General features: G+C 41.8%; 1 protein-coding gene across 1 annotated transcript in view; it reads left to right on the top strand.

Annotated features, from left to right (window-relative positions):
- Positions 1–19,673, top strand: part of LOC141006803 (pro-neuregulin-2, membrane-bound isoform-like) — a 53,989-nt gene extending 34,316 nt beyond the window's left edge. Inside the window, exons 4-10 of the mRNA XM_073479056.1 lie at positions 2,829–2,949; positions 6,509–6,585; positions 13,316–13,418; positions 13,770–13,893; positions 14,039–14,166; positions 14,391–14,612; positions 18,946–19,673. Coding sequence (XP_073335157.1) covers positions 2,829–2,949; positions 6,509–6,585; positions 13,316–13,418; positions 13,770–13,893; positions 14,039–14,166; positions 14,391–14,612; positions 18,946–19,600 — 1,430 coding nt within the window. The 3' untranslated portion in view covers positions 19,601–19,673. The remainder of the gene's footprint in view (positions 1–2,828; positions 2,950–6,508; positions 6,586–13,315; positions 13,419–13,769; positions 13,894–14,038; positions 14,167–14,390; positions 14,613–18,945) is intronic.
- The last annotated feature ends 1,500 nt before the right edge of the window (positions 19,674–21,173 follow it).

Below are 21,173 nucleotides of genomic sequence, written 5' to 3' on the forward strand. Positions count from 1 at the left end.
TCCTCCGGACAGGGGCGCCCTCAGAATTTTTTTATAGGGAGGCCAGAAGGGGCCCCTGAAAAACTTGGGGTGGCCACCAAATACCAAATACTGACCCAAAGCTTCAGTATTTGATGATCTGGGGATGAGACTCAACAATCAACTTTCTCCAGGAATTTGTATTGTGTTGCTTTAAAGACTGTCATTGAGATTTGATCCATAATCTACCATTGCCAAAAACATTCCTACTCTGGACATTGAATTACCAGACAAGGAAATACAAAGTCATGCATCAGTCAGAAAAAAAGGTCCATCGTCACGGGCTTCCCGATAATTTTAAACCCAAATTCCATGCAAATTTGGCGAGGAACTGCAGTTGGTTTCCCATTCATTGCCCATGGAGCTGTCGTGTAAAGGGATTTGTGGCCTTATAATAGACAAAAGTAGGTAATGGTTGGTTAGAGTATGTTTAAATTTAAAAAATTATTAGCTTCGGTCGTGTAGAAGTCCTCTGTGGACAACAAAGTTCAGCATATCATTATGATGTTCTGCGAAAAGGGGTAACAATCACCTAAAAATTGTTAAAAAGTACTAAAGAGATAACACAAGTTATCTCTTTGGCTGAAAACGATGAGAATGAGTTAAAAAAGCGTGTGCAGTGAAACAGATCTGGTATGGCCAGTAGCCAAATAAACTTTGACAGCAGAACATGTCCAGGTTCACATATCAGCCCTGATCCTCTCTGTGTGAAGTTTACATGTTCTCCACCCCCTCATGTGGGCTCTTCTCCGGGTCGTCTGTTTTCCACCCGCAGTCCGCCCACATGTAAGCCAGGTGGACTGGAGATTATGTGTGAGTGTGACTGTCTGTGTGTTTCAGCCCGCCCTGTGGAGGACTGATGATCTGTCCAGGACGTTCCCCGTCCTCCCACCAGTGCATTCTGGGATTGGCTGCTGCTGCCCCAGATAGAGATTCATGCAGCCAATGTTCGCCGCCTTTTGTCTTGCGTGTTTTACGGTTGAAGACTGCACAAGGCTTCTATTTTGAGCGTAGGAGGGTGTTTTTTTTTACAATGTTTTCAGGTTCCTCCTGTCTGATCTTTTTTTACGAGGTGTTTTACGCACCAGCACTCCAAGTGAGAGGTCAGGTGTGTCGGTGAGGTAGTCCTGATTAACTGGTGAGCCTGGAAATGTTTTTGGAAAATTTTGAAGTGACAGCGGATGGCTGCGGTGGTGTGTTAGAATCATTAAATCATTTCTAGGAGAACTTCAGCAGAGCAATAACATGACAGCTTATGATTTAAGCCCAAGTATATTACCTTTTCAACTCCAAAAATGAAAGGTCAGGTATAACTCATATCAGCATGTCTCATCAGATCGAACCAGCTTTGGATTTATGATTTGTTTGGATGCATGTTTGTAAGAGTAGACCTTTGTGTCTGCCTGCGCATGAGAACTAAGAAGATTTCCATATCCAGTGGCAAGTCGTAAAAGTAACATAGGAACTATGATTTGCAGAGCAGCAGTGTCCCATTTTGGTAATTAATGACATTGACTGACAAATAACACAACATTTCTAATTGTATTTATAATATTGTGTTTGGACTTATTCATACTGGCGAGAGAAGCGCAGGCTGATGTCATCCGGTTGCTTTGTTATGCTGACTAGCATGGGAATTAACCTCTGTTGTTTTAGCTAAACCAGAAGTGTGCTTCCGAACAAGGCAGAGCACACTTCTGCATGCAGACGACTGTCAAGCTGTGTAACAAATGGGAGTTGCGAAATCTAGTCCTGGTGGCAATCGGCCTAACCTAGTGCAATTTCTTGTCACAACATTCCACATGACATGAGCGCTGAAGCTGATGTTTTCTCCTGTAAAGGTCTCCCAATCGGAAACTTCTGTATTCCTCCCAACAAACTGTCACACTCATGCGAAGGTGCTAATAGCGTCTGACAGCAGGTACAAGGTTGCAATCACATGTCGACATCTGACATGCGAAGCACGCTCCTCCCTTCTCAAGCCCAATCCTGCCTGCCTGCCGCCTTGCACCTCTCTCAGCACTGCTCTTCCTTCAAACGTCCCCGCTCTCGAGCAGATAAGCAGACTTCATCCCAAACATATTATATCTATTCAGTCGGGGGGATTAAGTGCAGATACATGACATTTTGGGCCATTCCAAGGACCTGAGTCAACGCATAAACAACTCCTACGCAATGTCAGGGAAATATTTATCTTTGCTCATAGAACTTCTTGAGATAGTGTCAACACTGCTTAGAGACACAATTACATTTGTGGACGGAAAACTAAGAGTTCTCGTGGAAATACGAGTATATAATATGAGCAAAACTGAGGATACTTGTCAAGATGAGAGACTGTCAGCCTGATCAAAATAACAATCATGTTCATATGAAACAAAAATCCTGCGTGTGTTCTTGTTTTACTTTTAAATCAGCATTTATTAATCTTACTGGAGCTATTATGAGAGTAAAACCGGCTCAAACGTAAAAGATGGGATTATGTAATGAGATGACAAAAATAAGTAACTATAATTAGCCTAGATTACATTTGAAAAAAAATTGTAAGGGTAATTTTATTTGGCCAACTGTGAATGCTGAATATGGGAAATGCATTTTATTTGCATTGAAAATGTCTAAAGTGAAAACTGAATCAAAAACAGAATAAAACAATAATTTTGGTGTTCGATTTCAAAGTAATCCAGAAGCATTCAGATAGGATTACATTTTCTTGTAATCCAATGGATTGCCAGAAATTGCAATGTAACCTGCGATCACGAACTGACCGTGCTGGTGGTAATGTGTTTTTCCTTCTTTTTGTTTCTCTTTCTCAGTAACCACAACGCCATCTCCAGGCTCAGGCCACGCCAGAAGATGCAACGACACAGAGAAGGCCTACTGTGTGAATGGCGGCGACTGTTACTTCATACATGGTATAAATCAGCTCTCCTGCAAGTGAGTTATCTCCGTCGTTTTTCCGGATTCGCCTCCAATATGACATTTTTTATTGTTACCCTTCTTTGTCCTAACTTCTTTCATGACGTTTTTTACTCTGGCAATATTCCTTAACTACAAATTTTGATCCTGCTGTTTATTTTCCTGATAGCACTTGATTTCCGCTCTTCTTTCTTTCAGCAGCAGCAGCAGCAGAAACACATCACAGGAAAATGCTGCCAGTCTGCTTAACTACCCACCTGTTGTGTATTTTAGCACTAATAATGGAGTGAGGCGGCGGTGCGCTCATCCTTTTAAGTCATGTTTAGTGTACAGGAGGGCTGCACATTAAAAGCCTTTTCAAAATGTCATGAGTCACTGGTTTAGTAGTGAGCAAATATTTATGCCTGTTAGAGGCCCCCAGTGAGGTAAATAGAATCATTGCTTACATTTGAGGTCCTTGGCAGAGGGGATCAAGACCCGTGTGTAAAGTGGGCTGGAGGAACCATGTATCTCAGCTTTTCAGGAAGAAAACAGGTTGACATTATCACAGAAACAAGCTTTTTTTTTTCCCTTTGACATTTACATTTTAGTTTGTGTTAGCCTCGAGGTCAGGAAGCGTCATTTGGAACGATGTTCAGTTGGAGTTATCATTTAAAATAAAGACTATTTTCAGTGGACTGATACATTTTTATGTGTAGAGACACGATAATGTGTCAATTAAACGATTAGTCGAAAATTATTAGGCAACTATTTTGATAATCAATTCAGCATTTGAGTGATTTTTTAAGCAGAAGTGTAGAACACTGCTTCTCAAATGTGATTTTTCTTCTGTCTTCTATCATATCAAATTGAATTGGGTTTTGGAATTTAGATCAAACCGAACAAGCAGATTTAATATGTCAGCGTTTGCTTTCGATCGTCACATTTAATCAATAAGGAAGATATTTGTTAGTCGCAGCCCTAATCGGGTTTAATTCAATAAGGCATCAGTGAAACCTAATAGCATACTTACAACATGCACATTGTTTCCTGTCATGGCTGTCAGATATCATGTTCGACCATATGTCATCTCAGCATTGCATCGGCTGGTGTGATATAGAGCTCAAACTTTGGCGAGGCTCCTGTGCCCAGTTGGCCCAGGGAAGAATGCTCGACAAGCAACGCGGACATGGCTGCAACAGCCGTTCAATACGCTGTGTACAAATTGGAGGCAGCAATAACTCAATTGCTGCAGCTAATTCACTCACGGCTGGGGCATGGGTCCAGAAAAGTTGGATAATGCAGTGAAGGCCTGCAGGGATTTGTTGCCCCACAGCCATCTCATTCAATATAGGCCAGGCTTCAGTGGGTATTACTCACTGGCTAAACAAGTCCTGCAGACAGCTAGCCCTACTTTTGTGCCCAGCTCCTTCACTTTGAGGTGTAAACTTTGTTTTGGGGAGAGGTGAGGTTAATAAATGACCCAAAGTAAGTAACTCACTCACGTAAATGTTCTTTTTCCGATGATTTCCTTCACATGAATAATCTTTTGAGCATATACATCATAAAAAAAAATGCGGAATTGTCATTTTCACATGAAGTATAAGCATAAAAAGCTTTTTTTTTGTTCCACCCCAATCTAAAATGAAATAACTTAATCCATTAAAGGGTAACTCCACAAATTTCCACAGGATATTCAGTTTACAGCAGACAGAAGCAGCAAATCTCACATCTGTCAAGTGGCTTATCCATTGAGCGACTAATGGTCAGATGTATACAAATGTATAAAAATACATTAGCATTCTTCACTGAAAGGGAATTATTTCTTCAAAAAGCTGATTACCAGGTGCACAGGGAACCTTTACCAAATCACCTCTGTGTAAGACCATGGCAATGTAAATCTGCTGTTTATGGAATAACACATGGTAAAACTTTCATTTTTTCCTTCTAAATGTTTATTCCCTCTCAGCTGATAATAAATGATAATAAAGATTTATTTCAAACCAAAGATAAAAGTGATAATAGAGTTTGCAGCTGCGCCACAGTGGATATTTGCACGCTCATCTGATTTTTAAATCATGCAGCGACAGTTTGTTTCTTTCATCTTTCAGCCGGGTTTCCTCAGTCTAGGTGGTGTTATCCCCCGGTTTAACACCATCGCTCAGGTTGAGTAATTTAATGCTGAATGTTATGGTGCTCCTGGGAGGCGTTGTGTGAAGCCAGTAAATCACCAGCAATGACCTTTGTTGGATTGGTGGTCCAGTTGTGACTGTGAGTGGAATGTCGGTGCCCCTAAAAGAGCGAGTGCTCATCTTAATGGGATTATAATAAGGAAATATGGTCACTTGATGGTGATGATACAGCAGTCTGTCTTCACTTATGTATAATAGCTACGTGTCAGAAAACTTTGCTTGACTTATGCTTCAAACCAAAAGTAAAGGGAGTTGTCCAGTCATGCTTCTCCATGGAGAGAATCTCCATATACAAATTATTCTTTTTGCAAGTGAAAATACAAATTCGATTTCCTCTTTATTTGAATATTTATGACTTACTGTACAATGACACCCTTTTTTAAAAAATGTCACATTTGCAGGTTATGCAACACAGCTACCAGGCTCCCGACAGACACCAACGGGAGAAAGCACATTAGCCTACTGTCAGCTTTGCTGCACAGGTTCTTAGAATTTGTTTATTGATCACCAACAAAGCAGTGCCTGCTTTTTCCCAGGACACATTGCATGAATGAATGTCCCTCCTCTCTCGTCCCACAAAACACAGGCTGAGGTCAAAAAGAGCGTGGGCCTTTACCTTTTGCAGTACTATGGGTCACAGTTTTATTGTTTCTGTTCTTTTTCATTTATTTCAACTGTTTACTGGTTGTTTAGTGCATTAACTTATATTCATCTAACTTTTGCACATTTTTTATTAACAATGTGTCAGATGTAATGTAGGTGCTTACTGCAAACAAACTCATTACATCATAACAACGTTATGTGTTGAAAACTTGTATGTTGAAGTAAACATGTATGTAACGCGGTGATCCTACCCTCTCACTGAAGTTACATAGTGCAGAAACAAGTGATGGGGGGGCGGAGTGGCTGAGACAAACATCATTCGCCCTATTACAAGACACTGTGCCATCAATATGATTTTGAAGTTGTTATCTTAAGGTGAAAAAATTACATAATGTTGATTTGAAGTATCATCTCATATTGGCAGAAATCTTCATTTCAGGCCGATGCTGATATTTCATTTTAAAGCCTTTCTTAGCTGATGTGACTTGTCTGTATTATCGTGAATCCCTAATTATTATTCATATTATGATAGTGATTATTGAATAATAAAATGTAAATAAAAGTAGTATTAATTTATTTCAATGGGAATATGAACATGTGTCCAGCACTAATGTTGTTGTTTATGGTGTGTCAGTGACACTTTTGAAATTGACAAAGTTTCCTGTTTGTCACTTTTTTTTTTCTTTATCCATTTAACTCCACTGTGACCTTTCACAATATGCTTTTAAAGGTCACAGTAATATTTACAGTGCACCTCACTTCCTGTGTTTTCCTTTTCATAACACTTATCTGCTCCTTCCCAGATGTCCGGATGGATACTTCGGCCCTCGATGCTTACAGACCGAGCCGCTGCGGTTGTACATGCCCAATCCTTTCAAAAGTATGTTCACTTGATATGAGCAGCTGAGAGCAGAGACACAGTTGGCACTGGATTACCTCTGTGGACTCCTGCTGCCCTCACCCAACCCTCCCACCCTCCCTCCCCCCCAGTTCTCTTCCTCTTTCTCCTCCTCTTTCTCCTTCTCAGGTCAACACGCAATGAGCTGTGCACTACACCATGCACACAGCGGTGTCATCCATGGGAACACTCTGCTTCTGCTGTCTGTAGTTGTGCTGTTGTTCTAACTCTGTGTCTCTCTCCCTCCCTCTCTCCCTCCCTCTCTCCCTCTCTCCCTCTTCACTTTTTCTTATGCATACTCTCCTTATCACTCCACCCTCGCCCTCTCTCTCTCTCTCGTTCTGTTTTCCTTCTCTTTCTCACTCACCCACCACCCTCCTCCTCCCTCTCTTTTTTGTGGCTTTGTTTCTTTCCATCAGGTGTCCAAATGACTTTACTGGTGATCGCTGTCAAACCTACGTTATGGCCAGTTTCTACCGTATGTCAACTTCCTCTTCTGTCACTCTGTCAGACTGTCCTCGTGTCATGCGTGCATGCTGAGCGTAGAGAGATTGCATTCATTTCCTGTTATTACCTAGTAGTTGTGTCTGTGCCTCCTCCGATGAGTCATTCACAAGCTGGCATAGTTTAGCAGAGTCTGTTATTGTGTTTGGTCTGCATGTGAGATTGTGTGCCCTTTAACTCGCAGTGTATTGCATGTGCACTCTCAGACTCCGATAGTAAGTTTGGTAACAACACGTAGGCAGATGAATTTTGATGCTGTGTGGAAGTTGATTTGCACAAAGTCAGCTGCACGTAACAACACAGTCTAATGGATAAACAATTACTAAAACCCCACCTTTAGCTCGCTTACTAATGATGCAATCAGCTGCAAACACAAGCACGTATAATCCTATCAAAGCTAATGGATGGAGAGCCAGGCCTGAACAATAAGCATTAACTAATAGGCATGACAAATGGCTGAATGTGTTAGGTGGTGCACTGGCTTGACTGATAAAGAAATGTTTGTCGCTTGAAACCATCTGATCAGCAGACTTAGTCTCTATATTGGCCCTTTGATTAATATTCCAGACAAACCAGATACGACATGTGGGATATTTCTCCGTAAACTTACAAATGTTAAATTGTTTATTATTTTAATGGCTGTGCATCAACCAGTAATGAGTCGTACTGTACATGAGCCGACATGATAAAATTCCAGTTAGCTAGAGTGTTGACCAAATTCATTTGATTTTGGCGGTTATTTGAGATTCCCCAAAGGTCCAGCCATGTACTGCAAATATAGTGTTCACATGAAGATGAAACTTCAGTCATTAAAGACGGGTGAAATTCTGTAGTACACAAAACCTTTCTGGAGCTTCACAGCAAAACAGAGTTGCAGCATTTTCCTCAGCGCCTGAAGTAGATGGAGACTTGTTTTAAAACTTTGAAAAACGACAGAAAGAAAACCATCAAATGGCTCCATACAGCTTGTCCAGTGTAATCCAAGTCTTCTAGAGCCCCGAGATCCCAAATTGATTTTAAAAGACGTTATTTAAACCCTCAGTGTGAGGTGCATCCACTTCACACAGGGTATGCTCTCACTCTTTTAGTTTAGCAGCTACAGTAAAGATTTCCCATAGTCCCCATATACACTCGTTGTTGAGGAGAATGCTGCAACATGTATTTGCTGTGAAGCTCAGAAAGGTTTTGTGAACCAGAAAACATCTTTCCAGTGACACGAGGGTGAGTGAATAATGACTGAATTTTCATTTTTGGGTGAACTGTTCCTTTAAGTAGAACACACATGCACATACAGTCCGGACATCACATTACTTTGAGACCTACCAAGCTGTTAGAAAAGTGGTGCACCTCAGATACAGCCGCTCTCCCGTAACAACCAACATTCAGCAAAAATGCACGTGTTGCAAACACACCTTGCTTTCAAGGTAGCAACAAAGTGCTGCTCTCACAGCAGATGTCCTCAGCGCAGAGTTCGTGAGCTGCGCTAGAGTGCCATGTCAAACAAGCTTTACTAGCCCGGGGTAAGAGTACCGTTCACCGCAGCAACATCAGCACACATATCAGTCAATTGAAGAAATAAGCCAAGATCAGATGAAGGTTTGTGGAAACCTATGACTTAATAGACCTTACCCTGAAGGTTTCTTGATTTGAAAACCATCCACTTGGTGTGTAATCATGCCTCTTGAGATTATCAGCGATAGTCTTCTTGTTTTACACCTCAGTGTCACAAGTTGGTTGATTCCTTGTAAAGTATCTCAAGGGATATTGAAAGTAGTGAGTGATTTGACATTTATAAAACAAAACAAAAAAGACTTGGTGGTTCTGTGAACAAAGCGTACACGAGGGCAAAGATATTGTGTCGTAATGATATAGAATTAAAACCAAAGTCTATAATTCATGTTAGATGATAACAGACTCTCCTGCCATCCTCCTGCATATTTGTCAGCATCATGTCTTCGCAAGCCCCTGTGGTTGCAATTCAATGTATCCTCTACAGTCAGAAAATAACTAACCGCATCTGATGCTGCCTACAGAGTCTCATCCCTGTAGTCTGCCTCGTGGAGCTCACACATACCGTCCGTTGGCTCGGAGTGCAACGCGAAAACCCCCTTTCTTAACTACAAGTAATTTCATCTCGCATTAAGTCGTAATGCACTGTGCTGAAATTACTTGTTTTTTTGGCAGAGTAGACAGTGGTGTGTGGGAGCGCTCTCTTCCCGCACTCACCCACTTTTCCTGCATTCTGTCTCACTTCTGTGCAGCTGTGCGACTACATCAAGGACAGCGCTTATTTCCAGTTCTCATCCAGCTACATGAACACAGAGCAGGCTTTGATTACTGGGTTTACATGCTTATGCATTCAAATTTTTTCCTTATTACCAGTTGGCTTTAGGAAACAATCGGATATAATGAGACCAGTGTTAAGACAGGATGCATTCACACCTGTTCAAGAGAAAAGTAAGTCCATCTTAGGAAGACCTTGCATGAAGACATTTGTAATTTATATTTTAGCCTTCACCTCTAAACTTAGTTAAAGGAGACATATTATGCTCATTTTCAGATTGATAATTTTATTTCTTGTTACTACTAGAATAGGTTTACATGCTTTAGTGCTCAAAAACCACATTGGTCTTCTCATACTGTCCACTGTATCCCCCCGCTGTCTGAAACACTCTGTTTTAGCTCCTGTCTCTTTAAGGCCCCTTCCCCTGAATACCCAGTCTCCTCTGATTGGTCGGCTCGCACATGCCTGAGCCAGCACCGCTTACAACAATGGAGCAGCTGTGCTAAATCAATTCCTACAGGCCAAACAAGCGCCTAGGCATAAATTATGTAAATGTGTGACACGGTGACGTAGTGTGATGTCACAAAGTCACAGAGTTCATTCAATTCAATTCAGTTGAATTCAATTAAAAAAAAATTATTTGTCCCCAGGGGGGACACAAAACCTGTTAAAACAAGTTAGTATTTGGAAAAGATAAATACAAATCAAATAAAGATATAATAAAATAGACTAAATAAACTAAATAAGATATTTACAGTATTTACATGAGGAGAATTAAAGGCAGGAATACTGGCGAGGCGTTTCAGGAGCAGTGTTTTCTGTGGGAGAGAGGAGCTCCTGTTGGTGCAGACTTTGACCTTTTTATCTTTCAAGATCTTACATTCAAAAGAACCTATGTAAAACACTGAAGGAATGGGAAAAAAACGAAACAGTATGTCTCCTTTAAAAGATGTAATTTCAAATAGAAAAGATAAGGCTTCAACTCAGTCTGGGTGCAAGATGTAATGTAATTTTTCTACATAAAGCAGAACCTCTACATAACCTCTCATAAGTTCAAAACAGCAGATCCACAATAGAAATCATGCTCATGAAAGCCACATTCAGACATGATAGATGTGGTGGATGTAGTAAGCTTTAATGGCCACTCGCATATTTCACATTTTCTACTCTCAATTAAGGAGAATAAATCACATTTTCTCCCAAAGAGCAGGCACATGTGCACACACACACATCCACTCTGCGCTTAAAGACCCGCCTCCTGGAGGGGAGCCTCCCATTCCCAGGAGATCCCAAAAGAGAAGGAGGATGGCTTCTGCTCCTCAGCCATAAGGACTTGGCTTAACAAGAGCATGTTGTCATAAGAACAGCTGGGACTCGCTTCAACCCAAGTAAAGCAAGCGAGCTGCCAGAGCTATGGACTCAGCTGGTTGGTGCAGCCTCCCAATAGCCTCACTCCGCCGTATAACATAAAGTCCGACTATAATTCTTCCCCATCAGCCAGCGTGATTATTTAGATACTGCACAGACACACTTTTAACTTGCCTGTTCATGTGATGGGTGTGTTCGGGAGATGACAGCGGAGCGTTTTTTTAGAAAGCAGAAAAACTGAAAGCACAGGTGATCTCTGACGCATATTTTCCCCCATGCAGTAGTAATGAGAGTGGCTTTGGGCCTAATATGCGCTGTTCCCATCAGGAGATTTTGTTTGGTTATGTAATGAAATTGCACTCCCTGCAGAGCTGAAACCTCTTTCGAAAAACACTCGTGAAGTGTAGAACTGAGGCGATTCCACATCGGACTGTGTTGAGACATACAGCTGATAGAAGTAGAGGAACATCGAGAGCAGAACTCAAGAAATGTTGTATTTTGAATTAAAAAATCTAATTTACAAGGACACTATGTATAAAGGAAAATAAGGTACCCTGAACACTGTTTGAAGCTAGGAAGGTGGCAGGGTCCGCCACATATAAACAAAGTAAAACAGTATGAAACCGTGTTGTCCTTTAAGGTCAGTTTGTGTATTCAGTTTATTCAGTCATGATAACAAAGAGAGTTGGTTTATCTTTCTCTTCTGATTAAAATTGCTTCCCCAAAACTACATAGTGCACCTTTAAATCACCATTATTTAGTCATGTAGCTTTGTGTAGTGTGGTTGTGCTGCATGCTTTAAGTGTGTCTGGTTGTCTCGTCCTTCATGTTACTGACCACGTCTGTGTCTGTTGTCTCAGTTGCTGTAATGCGTATGTGTTTGCTCCACTACACAGTACGTATAGGAGGTGCCACTTTCTAAATCTCTTTTGTTTCTTTTTGTTTTTTCTTCCAACTGTCATCCCTCTGCAATGGCAGAGCATCTTGGGATTGAATTTATGGGTATGGAACAATCCATTTTGATTCTCAGTCCTAGCTCAGTAGATGTCCTTCGTATTTGACTTGCTCCCGTTCTGTATGTGGTGTGAACTGTAAATCATATCGACCCCCTCAATTAACCGATTGATCCTGCCATAACCCATTGTAATGACAAACCCTCAGACAATGCAACTGATCCTCCATCAAACATCATTAACATGGATGTCATCACATCTCATACGATGAAAAAAGTAGAACTATTAACTGAGTTTCTGTCTCACTCACGGTAGTGTGTTTTGTTTTTTTTTTCTTCTTTTTGGACTGATTTTTGACTCTTCATTCCATCTGTAACAAGCATGATGTATCATGTTTGTAGCTACAAGATGTCTTTTCCTCAATCTTCAACTCTATCTATCCAATCCAGAGTCTGTCTTTTCCTTTGATATGCCATCTCTTTATTTATGTGTGATCTTGCCCATGCTTCTTGCATCACCCCCATCTTTAGTGTAGCTGAAATGTAACTTTGAAGTATGAAATATAATATCTGTGTTACTGGTTTGAATTATCCTTCAAGGAGTAGATGCTGTGATGTGAGCATGCAAAGCTATATTTAGAACCTACAGTTATGATTTTTCTTCTATCTGCCGCTATTTCCATCCTCCTTCATTGTGAGCTCCTGTTTTCTGCTGCCTTTTCCAGAAAAGTGCTTCAGTGGTTGAGAGCGTAGAATAAATGCCAGAGGCGTTTTTTAACAGGTGTCATGTAATTATACAGGTACAGTTATGTGCCGGGTCTTGATTACCTTCTTTATGGCATCGGGAACTTGACACAACTCAAATGGAAAGTGTTGTACGGCGGATGTTTTATTACATTGGTTATCGCTCTGCCTCTTTGCTCCATCGTTGACCCCGGGGACACAAAGAGTCTACCTCAATCTCACACCAGCTCTTCTCTGGAAAAGCAAAAAGCAGCAGTTTAAGATTCATATTTAATGACTCCATCTTTAAAATCACTTGTTTCATGAATTACTGTTAAATAAGATCTCAGGATGATTGTGCTCACTGAATGCCTGAGCAGATGAAGACTTCTATAAGTGAATGAGACAACAAAGCAGAGTAACAGCACTTTAGACTGAGAGGATCGTGTTAATTATTGCTTACATCCAATTCTCATAAGCATTGTTCTATAGTTCAACTGGGCATCATATCAGATATCATCTGAAATGACTTTTCGAGAATACAGTTGCTTAATATATCAGTCTATCTACTGCTGGGCCCCTGCCGACACCCACGCCGCCTTACTGCAGCACAGGCAGCAACAGCATCTGTTGTATTTGTGATTACATGAGAGGAGAAGTTTGACTGCGAATTGAGTTGTCTGGGGGGGAAGATGAAGCTTCATGCTGCTCAGGATTCAGTCCCAAAAAAAACAGAAATAGAAAAAAGTGTAGATCTACTGTGAATAAGTAGGAATCTGCACCTTCACGACACTAATTTCTTTTTCTCCTCTTATTTCCCTCACTGTGTGCACGTGGTGTGTGTGGGTGCGTCTGTGTGTTCGTGGGTGTGATGTTGACAGAGGCAGAGGAGCTCTACCAGAAAAGAGTCCTGACAATCACGGGTATTTGTGTGGCTCTGTTGGTGGTGGGCATCGTGTGTGTGGTTGCCTACTGTAAAACCAAGTAAGTCCTGCTGACAAGTGGATCAGCTCATGTTTTTTCTTAACATACAGCCTTTCCTTTTAGATTTCTGTTTTTACCACTTTATTCTGTTTGAAAAAATTGTAAACTGAAGCTGCTGAATTAGTGTTAACAGTGCCTGTAACATGCAGCACAGCATAGAAACAGATGTGTTTTCTGTCTTAAAATGTGGCCTTTTTATATAATAAGACCTGTTTACAAGTAAAGTAGTAAAATGTTAGTTGAACAGACAGTCTTCAGTTATACTGCCCTCAACCTGACTGATCAAAGAAAGTGTATTATTATGTATTAACACAAAAGAGCAATAGAGAATGACGGAGATTTTCTCAACAGGAAACAAAGAAAGAAGATGCACAATCATCTGCGACAAAACATGTGTCCAGAACATCCCAATCGTAGCCTTGCTAACGGACCCAATCACCCAGGACCAGGCCCAGAGGAAATCCCCATGGTAGATGTGAGTTTCTGAAAGGATTCCAAATGTTATTAAAGTGTGCGCACACAGATGTGCAACAAATGGTTTTATGCTCGGTTACATAATCGAAGCTTGCCTTTTTTCACATTATTTCTATCTGCCATATCCATCTTTTTCTCCGACACAGTACATATCAAAGAATGTCCCTGCAACTGAACGAGTCATACGGCCTGCAACAGAGGGATCGTTCCCTGCCAGCCATGCCTCTTCCAGATCTCACAACTCTTCCACGCGAGCCCATTCATCAACTCACAGGTGAGCGTGCACCATGCAGCTCTTGTGTCTGCCTTAAGCACATTCAGCCCTTTATGTAAAAACAGAAACTCGCACAAAGTGATTGGTCATTTTGGGAGCTTAGTTAAAAGCTCTGCCTCTGGAAACAGGTGCACCGATTTTGGAGCTTCGAAAAAAAAGGATTAAAAAAAGAGTCACACTGGGACTGGGTGTGTACGTGTTAACACCGTTTTTTTATTTGTCAGACATGAGGAACGGACATGGAGCCTGGAACATTCTGACAGCATCCTCTCTGACTCGCCGGGAATGATGTCATCATCCGTGGGGACCAGTAAATGCAGCAGTCCTGCGTGCATGGAGGCACGGGCCCGGCGCGCTGCACACTGTGGTTACTCTGACCCCCATCGGCCGGGCCTGCAGTACGGAGACTCCTTCGACTCGCTGGGAGACTCTCCGCACAGCGACAGGTGGGAAACAGGCCCGAGTGGGGTTCTCTGTCAGCCTCGTGAGGCTAGTAAGGGCAGTTTGGAAACTGACAAACTGCAAGGCAGAGTGTTTATTTCAATGAGAAATCTGGACACACATTATTCTGATTGGCTGAAGTGTTCCCTTCAACTTTGCCATCTTGCCCATTAGTTAGCACAGGAAACGGGAAGAAAGGAAGCTCTGTCTGTCAGAAGTGAGAAAATATGCCTTACAACAACTCCAAAGAAGTCTATATTTATCTCGCACCTATTTTTGTACTGAGGCACAACGACATCAATCTTCTCGTGTGACTCTGGGCAAGATGACAAACAAGCATAAAGTATATCGAGCTGTGGTTGTGGCCTTGTTTCAGGGCCACAACAGGTTAACTCTACCTAATAAGGATGCAAAAGATCGCAGTGTGATTGGCTTCGTATTTAAATTTTCTCTGAAAATGGCAGGAAACAGAAAGAAAGCATGGTTTCATTTAAAATAATGTTGGAAGTGACCCACTCATTCATCCCAACCTCAACCCTCACACTTACATACATAAATACACAACTTAAAGGGGCAATATGTAAGAATTGGCCACCTGTAAGATTCATACACAAAACAAAAAGGAGGTGATGCTAACATCAGTTGATATCGCTGCAACACAATACATAGATGTCATAACGTCAAAACTGTTATTTATTTAAATTCTCTTGATAATTTTAGTTAATTCTTGTGAGTTTTTGATAAAATTTCTTACATATTGCACTTTTAACTTGAATAATTATGTAATTACTGTACTTCATTGAAAACCTAAAAAAGTAGTTTGGGTGCCTGAACTTAACAAAACGTAATCGAAGCGCAACTATTTCACAACGTTAAGTATGTCCATCAGCTCCTTGTCCTCTTGTCAGCATCAGACATACCTCCAAATTTCCCATAATGTGAGGCTGGGTCATGTTTTCTATGTCAGTAGTACTCAGTGTCACCCATGGCCTGAATTTGACCTTGCATTTAAAGTGCCTAAGATACACTTCCTGATTTTTTTTTTCTGGGGCCTTATAGTAAGACCCCAAATCCCAAAATGCCTTCCCGTCAGCTCTCTGCTGATGTTTAGAATTCCAACACATCCATCGCTCAACAAGCGCACATTAGCAGCGAGCTGGGAGGACATTTTGGGATATGGGAGCACAATTGGACCCTGTACTCAAATTATGGCATGTAAACACAGCACCCATAAAAAATAAAGTAGGTTAGGTATTTTTGCTCGAAACATGCTTATTTTTGAAGGAAGGGAATGATGCCGGATGAGCAAGTCTGTCTTTGTTGACCCTGTAATTGAAGAGCCTGTGTTTAAGGTTTGAGGTTGCCATACATGAGGAGGCCCTGCCCTTCCTTTCCTATAGCTTAAAGGGGTTCTGTGACACATTTTTTTAGCAATAAACATGTTTTAATCACTTTTTTATTGGCCATATGTGAGTGGAAATGACATGAAAAATGAGACATTCCCTGTCTCTCTTGGACGATTTGTTTCAGTAGTTTAACGCTGCTGGACTATGGATTTCTGTGGAACGACTCAGGTCAGATTTTCCGCGACAGTCCAAAGGATGTGACTTCATGCATGTTCTCGAGTGCCTCGTCTCAGTGTCTTTCTCCGCTCCGCTAACAGAGAGCAACAGTAGCTAACGCTAGTTTAGAAATGGAGTGCGCCAACATAAACTAACGACCTGCTTCCAGCACAACACAGAAGTTCGCAGAGCCCCTTTAAGCACAGGCCTCACTATTAACCCTAATATCCTCCATCATGAAACCCTAATTTTTGTCAACATCAACCAATCCAATTAGGATGGTTTACCATTGGGAAAGGTGCTGTAAAATGATAGCTGAGTGGAACCTGAGTAGTTGGCACAAAAAAGGGCTCAGTGAAACAACAAAAGATCTGGAGGATAGTACAGTATGTTATTCAGATGGTAACATTTCACAAACTCTGAGAGGGAGCCAAGGTGGCCACAAAGCAGGCATCCATCCATGAGATTATTTTTTAACAAACAACAGAGTGGTCACATTCTCAGACGAGTGGGACGTTGTAAGTAATTAAACCCTTTGCACGGGATCGTCACAGCAAACACTAGATTGTGCAAGTGCAAAGCCAAAGTATCCTCCCATGGGCACAGGTCACAGGTATGAAGCCGCCTTTCCTTTTCACAAACAAAAAGAGGACATGAAAACACATGTAGGTCGAATGCAAAATACAAAAAAAAAAAAAGGTGTGCAGTTGAGAAACATCCACTGGGTCGGCGTACATAATGACATCATGACGGATGAGTCAACGGGTGCCTTCCTGCCTTTTGGCTGAACAAAGTTGCTACATTACATTCAGGCCGACCAAAGACACACTTAGGACCAGATGTAGGCCCTCTAACACTTTAACTAATTCTAACATTGAAGTTATACTCAGTGAGACTTGGCCTGCTATTCCTGTGAAATACTTGGAAGTGTTGAATATGCAAATCAGAGCATGGCCAGCTTCAGTCGTGCTCCACCAACTGAGCTAAATATGACAGCCATGGAGCAAGGACTGTTTCATGCATGCGTCTGTAAAGTATTTCAACCTTTCTGGAGCCGACTGCATGACAGATAGAGTGTCCTGCACGAGCTGATGGCTGCAGCGAAAACACAGAGACAATATAAATCACAAGGACTTGAAAAAGAAAGTGCGCAGTGCTGGCAGTTGTTCTCTGAATGAAGCAAAAGACCAGTTCCTTTCAAATTAACTAGCCAGATAAGATTTGTGTTTGACGCCAGCATGCAGCAAGCATGTACGCTTGAATAGGGACTTGGCCATTGAGTTGTTATGCAGAGCCAGATTGCATAACCAACATCCCCACAGAGTCATTTCAGGTAACAAGCACCTCTTCCATCATGGTGGCAGCTTTTGCATCAGCTGAATCAGCAGTGTTGTGGGAATATGTCAGGCTTGTGTCTCACACAGCCGGCTGTAGTCTCCTCAAGGCAATAAACAGACGATCCAAGCAGTCTCATCCATAATGATTCACCATCAGTGATATGTAAATTCTAAGTTGCTTTTCAAATGTACTCCCATGAATGTTCAGTTGTAATATGATGAAGGTATTATGACTGCAGGATCGTGCAGGTAATGACGCCAGTAAGCTTCCGGTGTTTGTGACAATCCAAATTTGTTTTTAAGCCTAAAAGGAGGCAACCATGAAACCTGTCACTTAACTTCATACTGACTTTCTGCCTTGAAAGAAAGTAGGCCAAGTTTTTAAAGCTAACATCTAACAGTAATTATTGGTTCTGCATTTTCAAGAACCTCCACATTAACTTTAGCATTCGACCACGGTGCCCACGTGTTTTATGGCACTTGTTTGAACAAAGACAACCACAGTAATTATGAGTTGTGTAGATAGCAGTTAATTTAAAGATACTACAGGGGAATGATGAGTCAGGAAGTTGCACCATATGTCTTCAAAGTATGGGAGAGGATATGGAATAGTATGGTCTTATTGTTATCATTATTATTATTATTACTATTATCATTATTATTATTATTATTACTATCAGTCTATACACAGACCAGTCAAATGTAATAGTGTAATTATTTGCTCAAGTAAAAGCCAGACATAAAGGGTTTGTTTTTAAAATGGGTTAAAAAAGTAGGACAATGGGTTGGCTGGGCGATCTTGTCGGGCAGGTTGATCCAGAGCCTAGGGGTGCAGAGGAAGACTGTTTAGTCACCGTCAATCCTCATTATAGACTGAAGGGCAGCCAAAGCAGCTGCTCCTTCCTGAGGACATCAAAGAGTGGGTGCAAATATTATGATTAACATTTGAAACTGTAGTTCAGATAACTGATGTAATAACTGACTTAGCATGTTTGTTTAGACTAGAGTTCATGTGTGAATTACTGCACCCAATCTTGATAATAATCTGATTCTTGCAAACCATCAGCATGTGTGTGTGTGTGTGTGTGTGTGCGTGCGTGCGTGTGTGTGTGTGAGTGAGTGAGTGAGTGTGTGTGTGTGTGTGGTATTTGCCTCCAAAATGTGTTAGAGTAGAAGTAGAAAGTAGAAAGTAGAAAATGGAAAGACTCAAGTGAGTCAACCAGTGTGGAACCTACTTTCCAGCAGTTAAGCTCAAGTGAACAGCTAAGCTAAATCTATGTATGGAAAAATACTTATTGTCCATATAAAAATAAAAGTGACCATTTACAGTTAAGTGAGTTAACAGATTGCATGTCAACCATTCAAACTGCTTTGTGTGCACTCCTCTGTTCCTCGCTCTTCTCTATCTAACTATTTCCTCCCCTCTGTATTCACCACAGATACGTGTCAGCCCTGACGACACCAGCCCGCCTCTCGCCAGTGGATTTCCATTACTCATTGCCCTCGCAGGTGCCTACCTTCCAGATCACATCCCCCAATGCCAGCCATGCCATGTCTCTCCCTCCTGCTGTCCACAACCCCTACCCTCTGGAGGATGATCAGCCTCTGCTGCGCCGTTACCAGGTGCCCCTACACGACGCCCAGTGCCAGGAGCCCTACCGGCAGCAGCGCCGTACCTATCTAAATGACAGCAGGGGCAGCCTGCCCTCCAGCCCCTACCGGCTGGCTGAGGAAGAAGACTATGAGACCACCCAGGAGTATCTCTCCTCTCGGGAGCAACCAAAGAGAAGTGGGTCCAGTGGAACTGGTAGCCGGCGTTGGCGGAGATCCAGACTGAACGGCCACGTGGCCCCGCGTGGATACGAGGCATCTCGGGACTATGGGTCTCGAAGCTGCCTAACAGATAGTGAGTCAGAGGAGGACGGTGAGAGCACGCCCTTCCTCAGTATGCAGAACATGAATGCGGAGCCCTCCACCATCTACAGGCCGGTGGACAGTCGGACTTCTCACTCATCGGGGCGGCACAGTGGGCATGGGAACATGCACACAAGACTTACACACTCACGCTCCAAACCGGACAATACACCCCATTAAAGAGTGAAAATGAACCAACAAAAATCAATATAGTATAGACCTGCATCTATAAGAAATATTTTTATTTTATATAACTGACAGATATTCTAAACAAATGAAATATTTATTTTCATTTTAGCAAAAGTTGTCTACTAGTTAACAGCAAAGACTTTTTTATAGGGAAAACTCTATTTATATGTACATTTTGATTTACAGCATAAAAAGATGTGCCAGTTTTTTCACAACGTAAAAAATAGAGTAATATTGTGGTGCCTTTTGCTGTATGCCGATGCCAGAGGGCCAGTGGAGGTTTTTGTAGCCTTTCTTATATGGACGCCTCATTTTTTATACACATTTATGTTTTTTTTCCTCTCTGGTTTCCTGTTTTACTTTCTTTCCAAGTTGCATTCTTTGAGGAGTCTAGCCCCACTGGAACATAACCCCTTCCATGTCACGCAATATAAACCACTTCAACATAAAGTGTATGTTTACATTAATATGATTCGCCTGTAGGGTTTATGATTTGGGATCTAATAGAACGCCTGATAAATACAGTGTAGATCCTCTTTTGCCCTCTGACTAATGTCTACCGAGAGAAAGAGAGATAAAAGTGAGAGACTGTGTGGTTGTGTGTGTGCATAAATGCCCGTGTGTGTGCGTGCGTGCGCGCATGTCAGTCGGCTTGCATGTATTTGTGATTGTTAGATGAATCTCATTGTTTGTTGTGGTAACATCAAACGTGTGGGTCTACTGGCGTCTCAGCAGAGCTGACCGAAGAGCCTCTCAGAGGTGCACAGACTAGTGCTTTATCAGAACAGTGACCCCTCAGTGTAGGTGGACAGGTAAGGCTGCTGTCGGGTTGTATGTTATGCAGGTCATCGCTTGATGTGTTTACAGCTATTCCGCCCCTTTTCCCAGCCTGCCCCAGTTAAGTCCCTTTTATTTCCCGGCAGGTTTTCCCTACGTTAGTCTGTTACGAGGCCAACAAACACTGAGCTACTTGGCACAGGGTGACCCCTGCCATCAGAGGTGATGGCAAAACAAAAAGATTGCATCTGTTTCCACTCAACTCAGCCCCTGATCCCATGCCTCATCATCCTTCTGTGTCCATTCTGTTTTTGTGGCTCGTGTTAAAAGGCCACACAGTGTCTCAGGATTTCCACAAGCCCCACCCCAACCCCCACCCTCTCCCCCTCCAACTTAAACCCAGTTCACCCTCAACTTAAGGTCTACCTAAGACTAAGGTTCTCAGATAATGAAGGCCTAAATGTTAACATACAGTCTACCAGTTCCCTGAACACTCCCATGCAGAGAGAAAGCAAGCCAAGCGGAAACAGCTCAGCGGAGAGCAGAGCAGTGCAGAAACATACTAGACAATATAAATGAAATAGCTGTGAAACTTTGGAGGATCATACAATGCAAAAATATGCAAACTTTCTATTTTGCTGTTTGATTACATCATTTTCTAAGAGGTGATTGTAGTGTGTTGTGTGTGTAAAAAAAAAAAAAAAACTATGTGATGCCTGTAGTGTAGAATGAACTATCATGATATAAATGCATATTTACATGAGTTAGTTTTTAAAGCCATTATGCA

This window comes from Pagrus major, chromosome 13, assembly GCF_040436345.1.
Source record: "Pagrus major chromosome 13, Pma_NU_1.0".
Classification (NCBI taxonomy): Eukaryota; Metazoa; Chordata; class Actinopteri; order Spariformes; family Sparidae; genus Pagrus; species Pagrus major.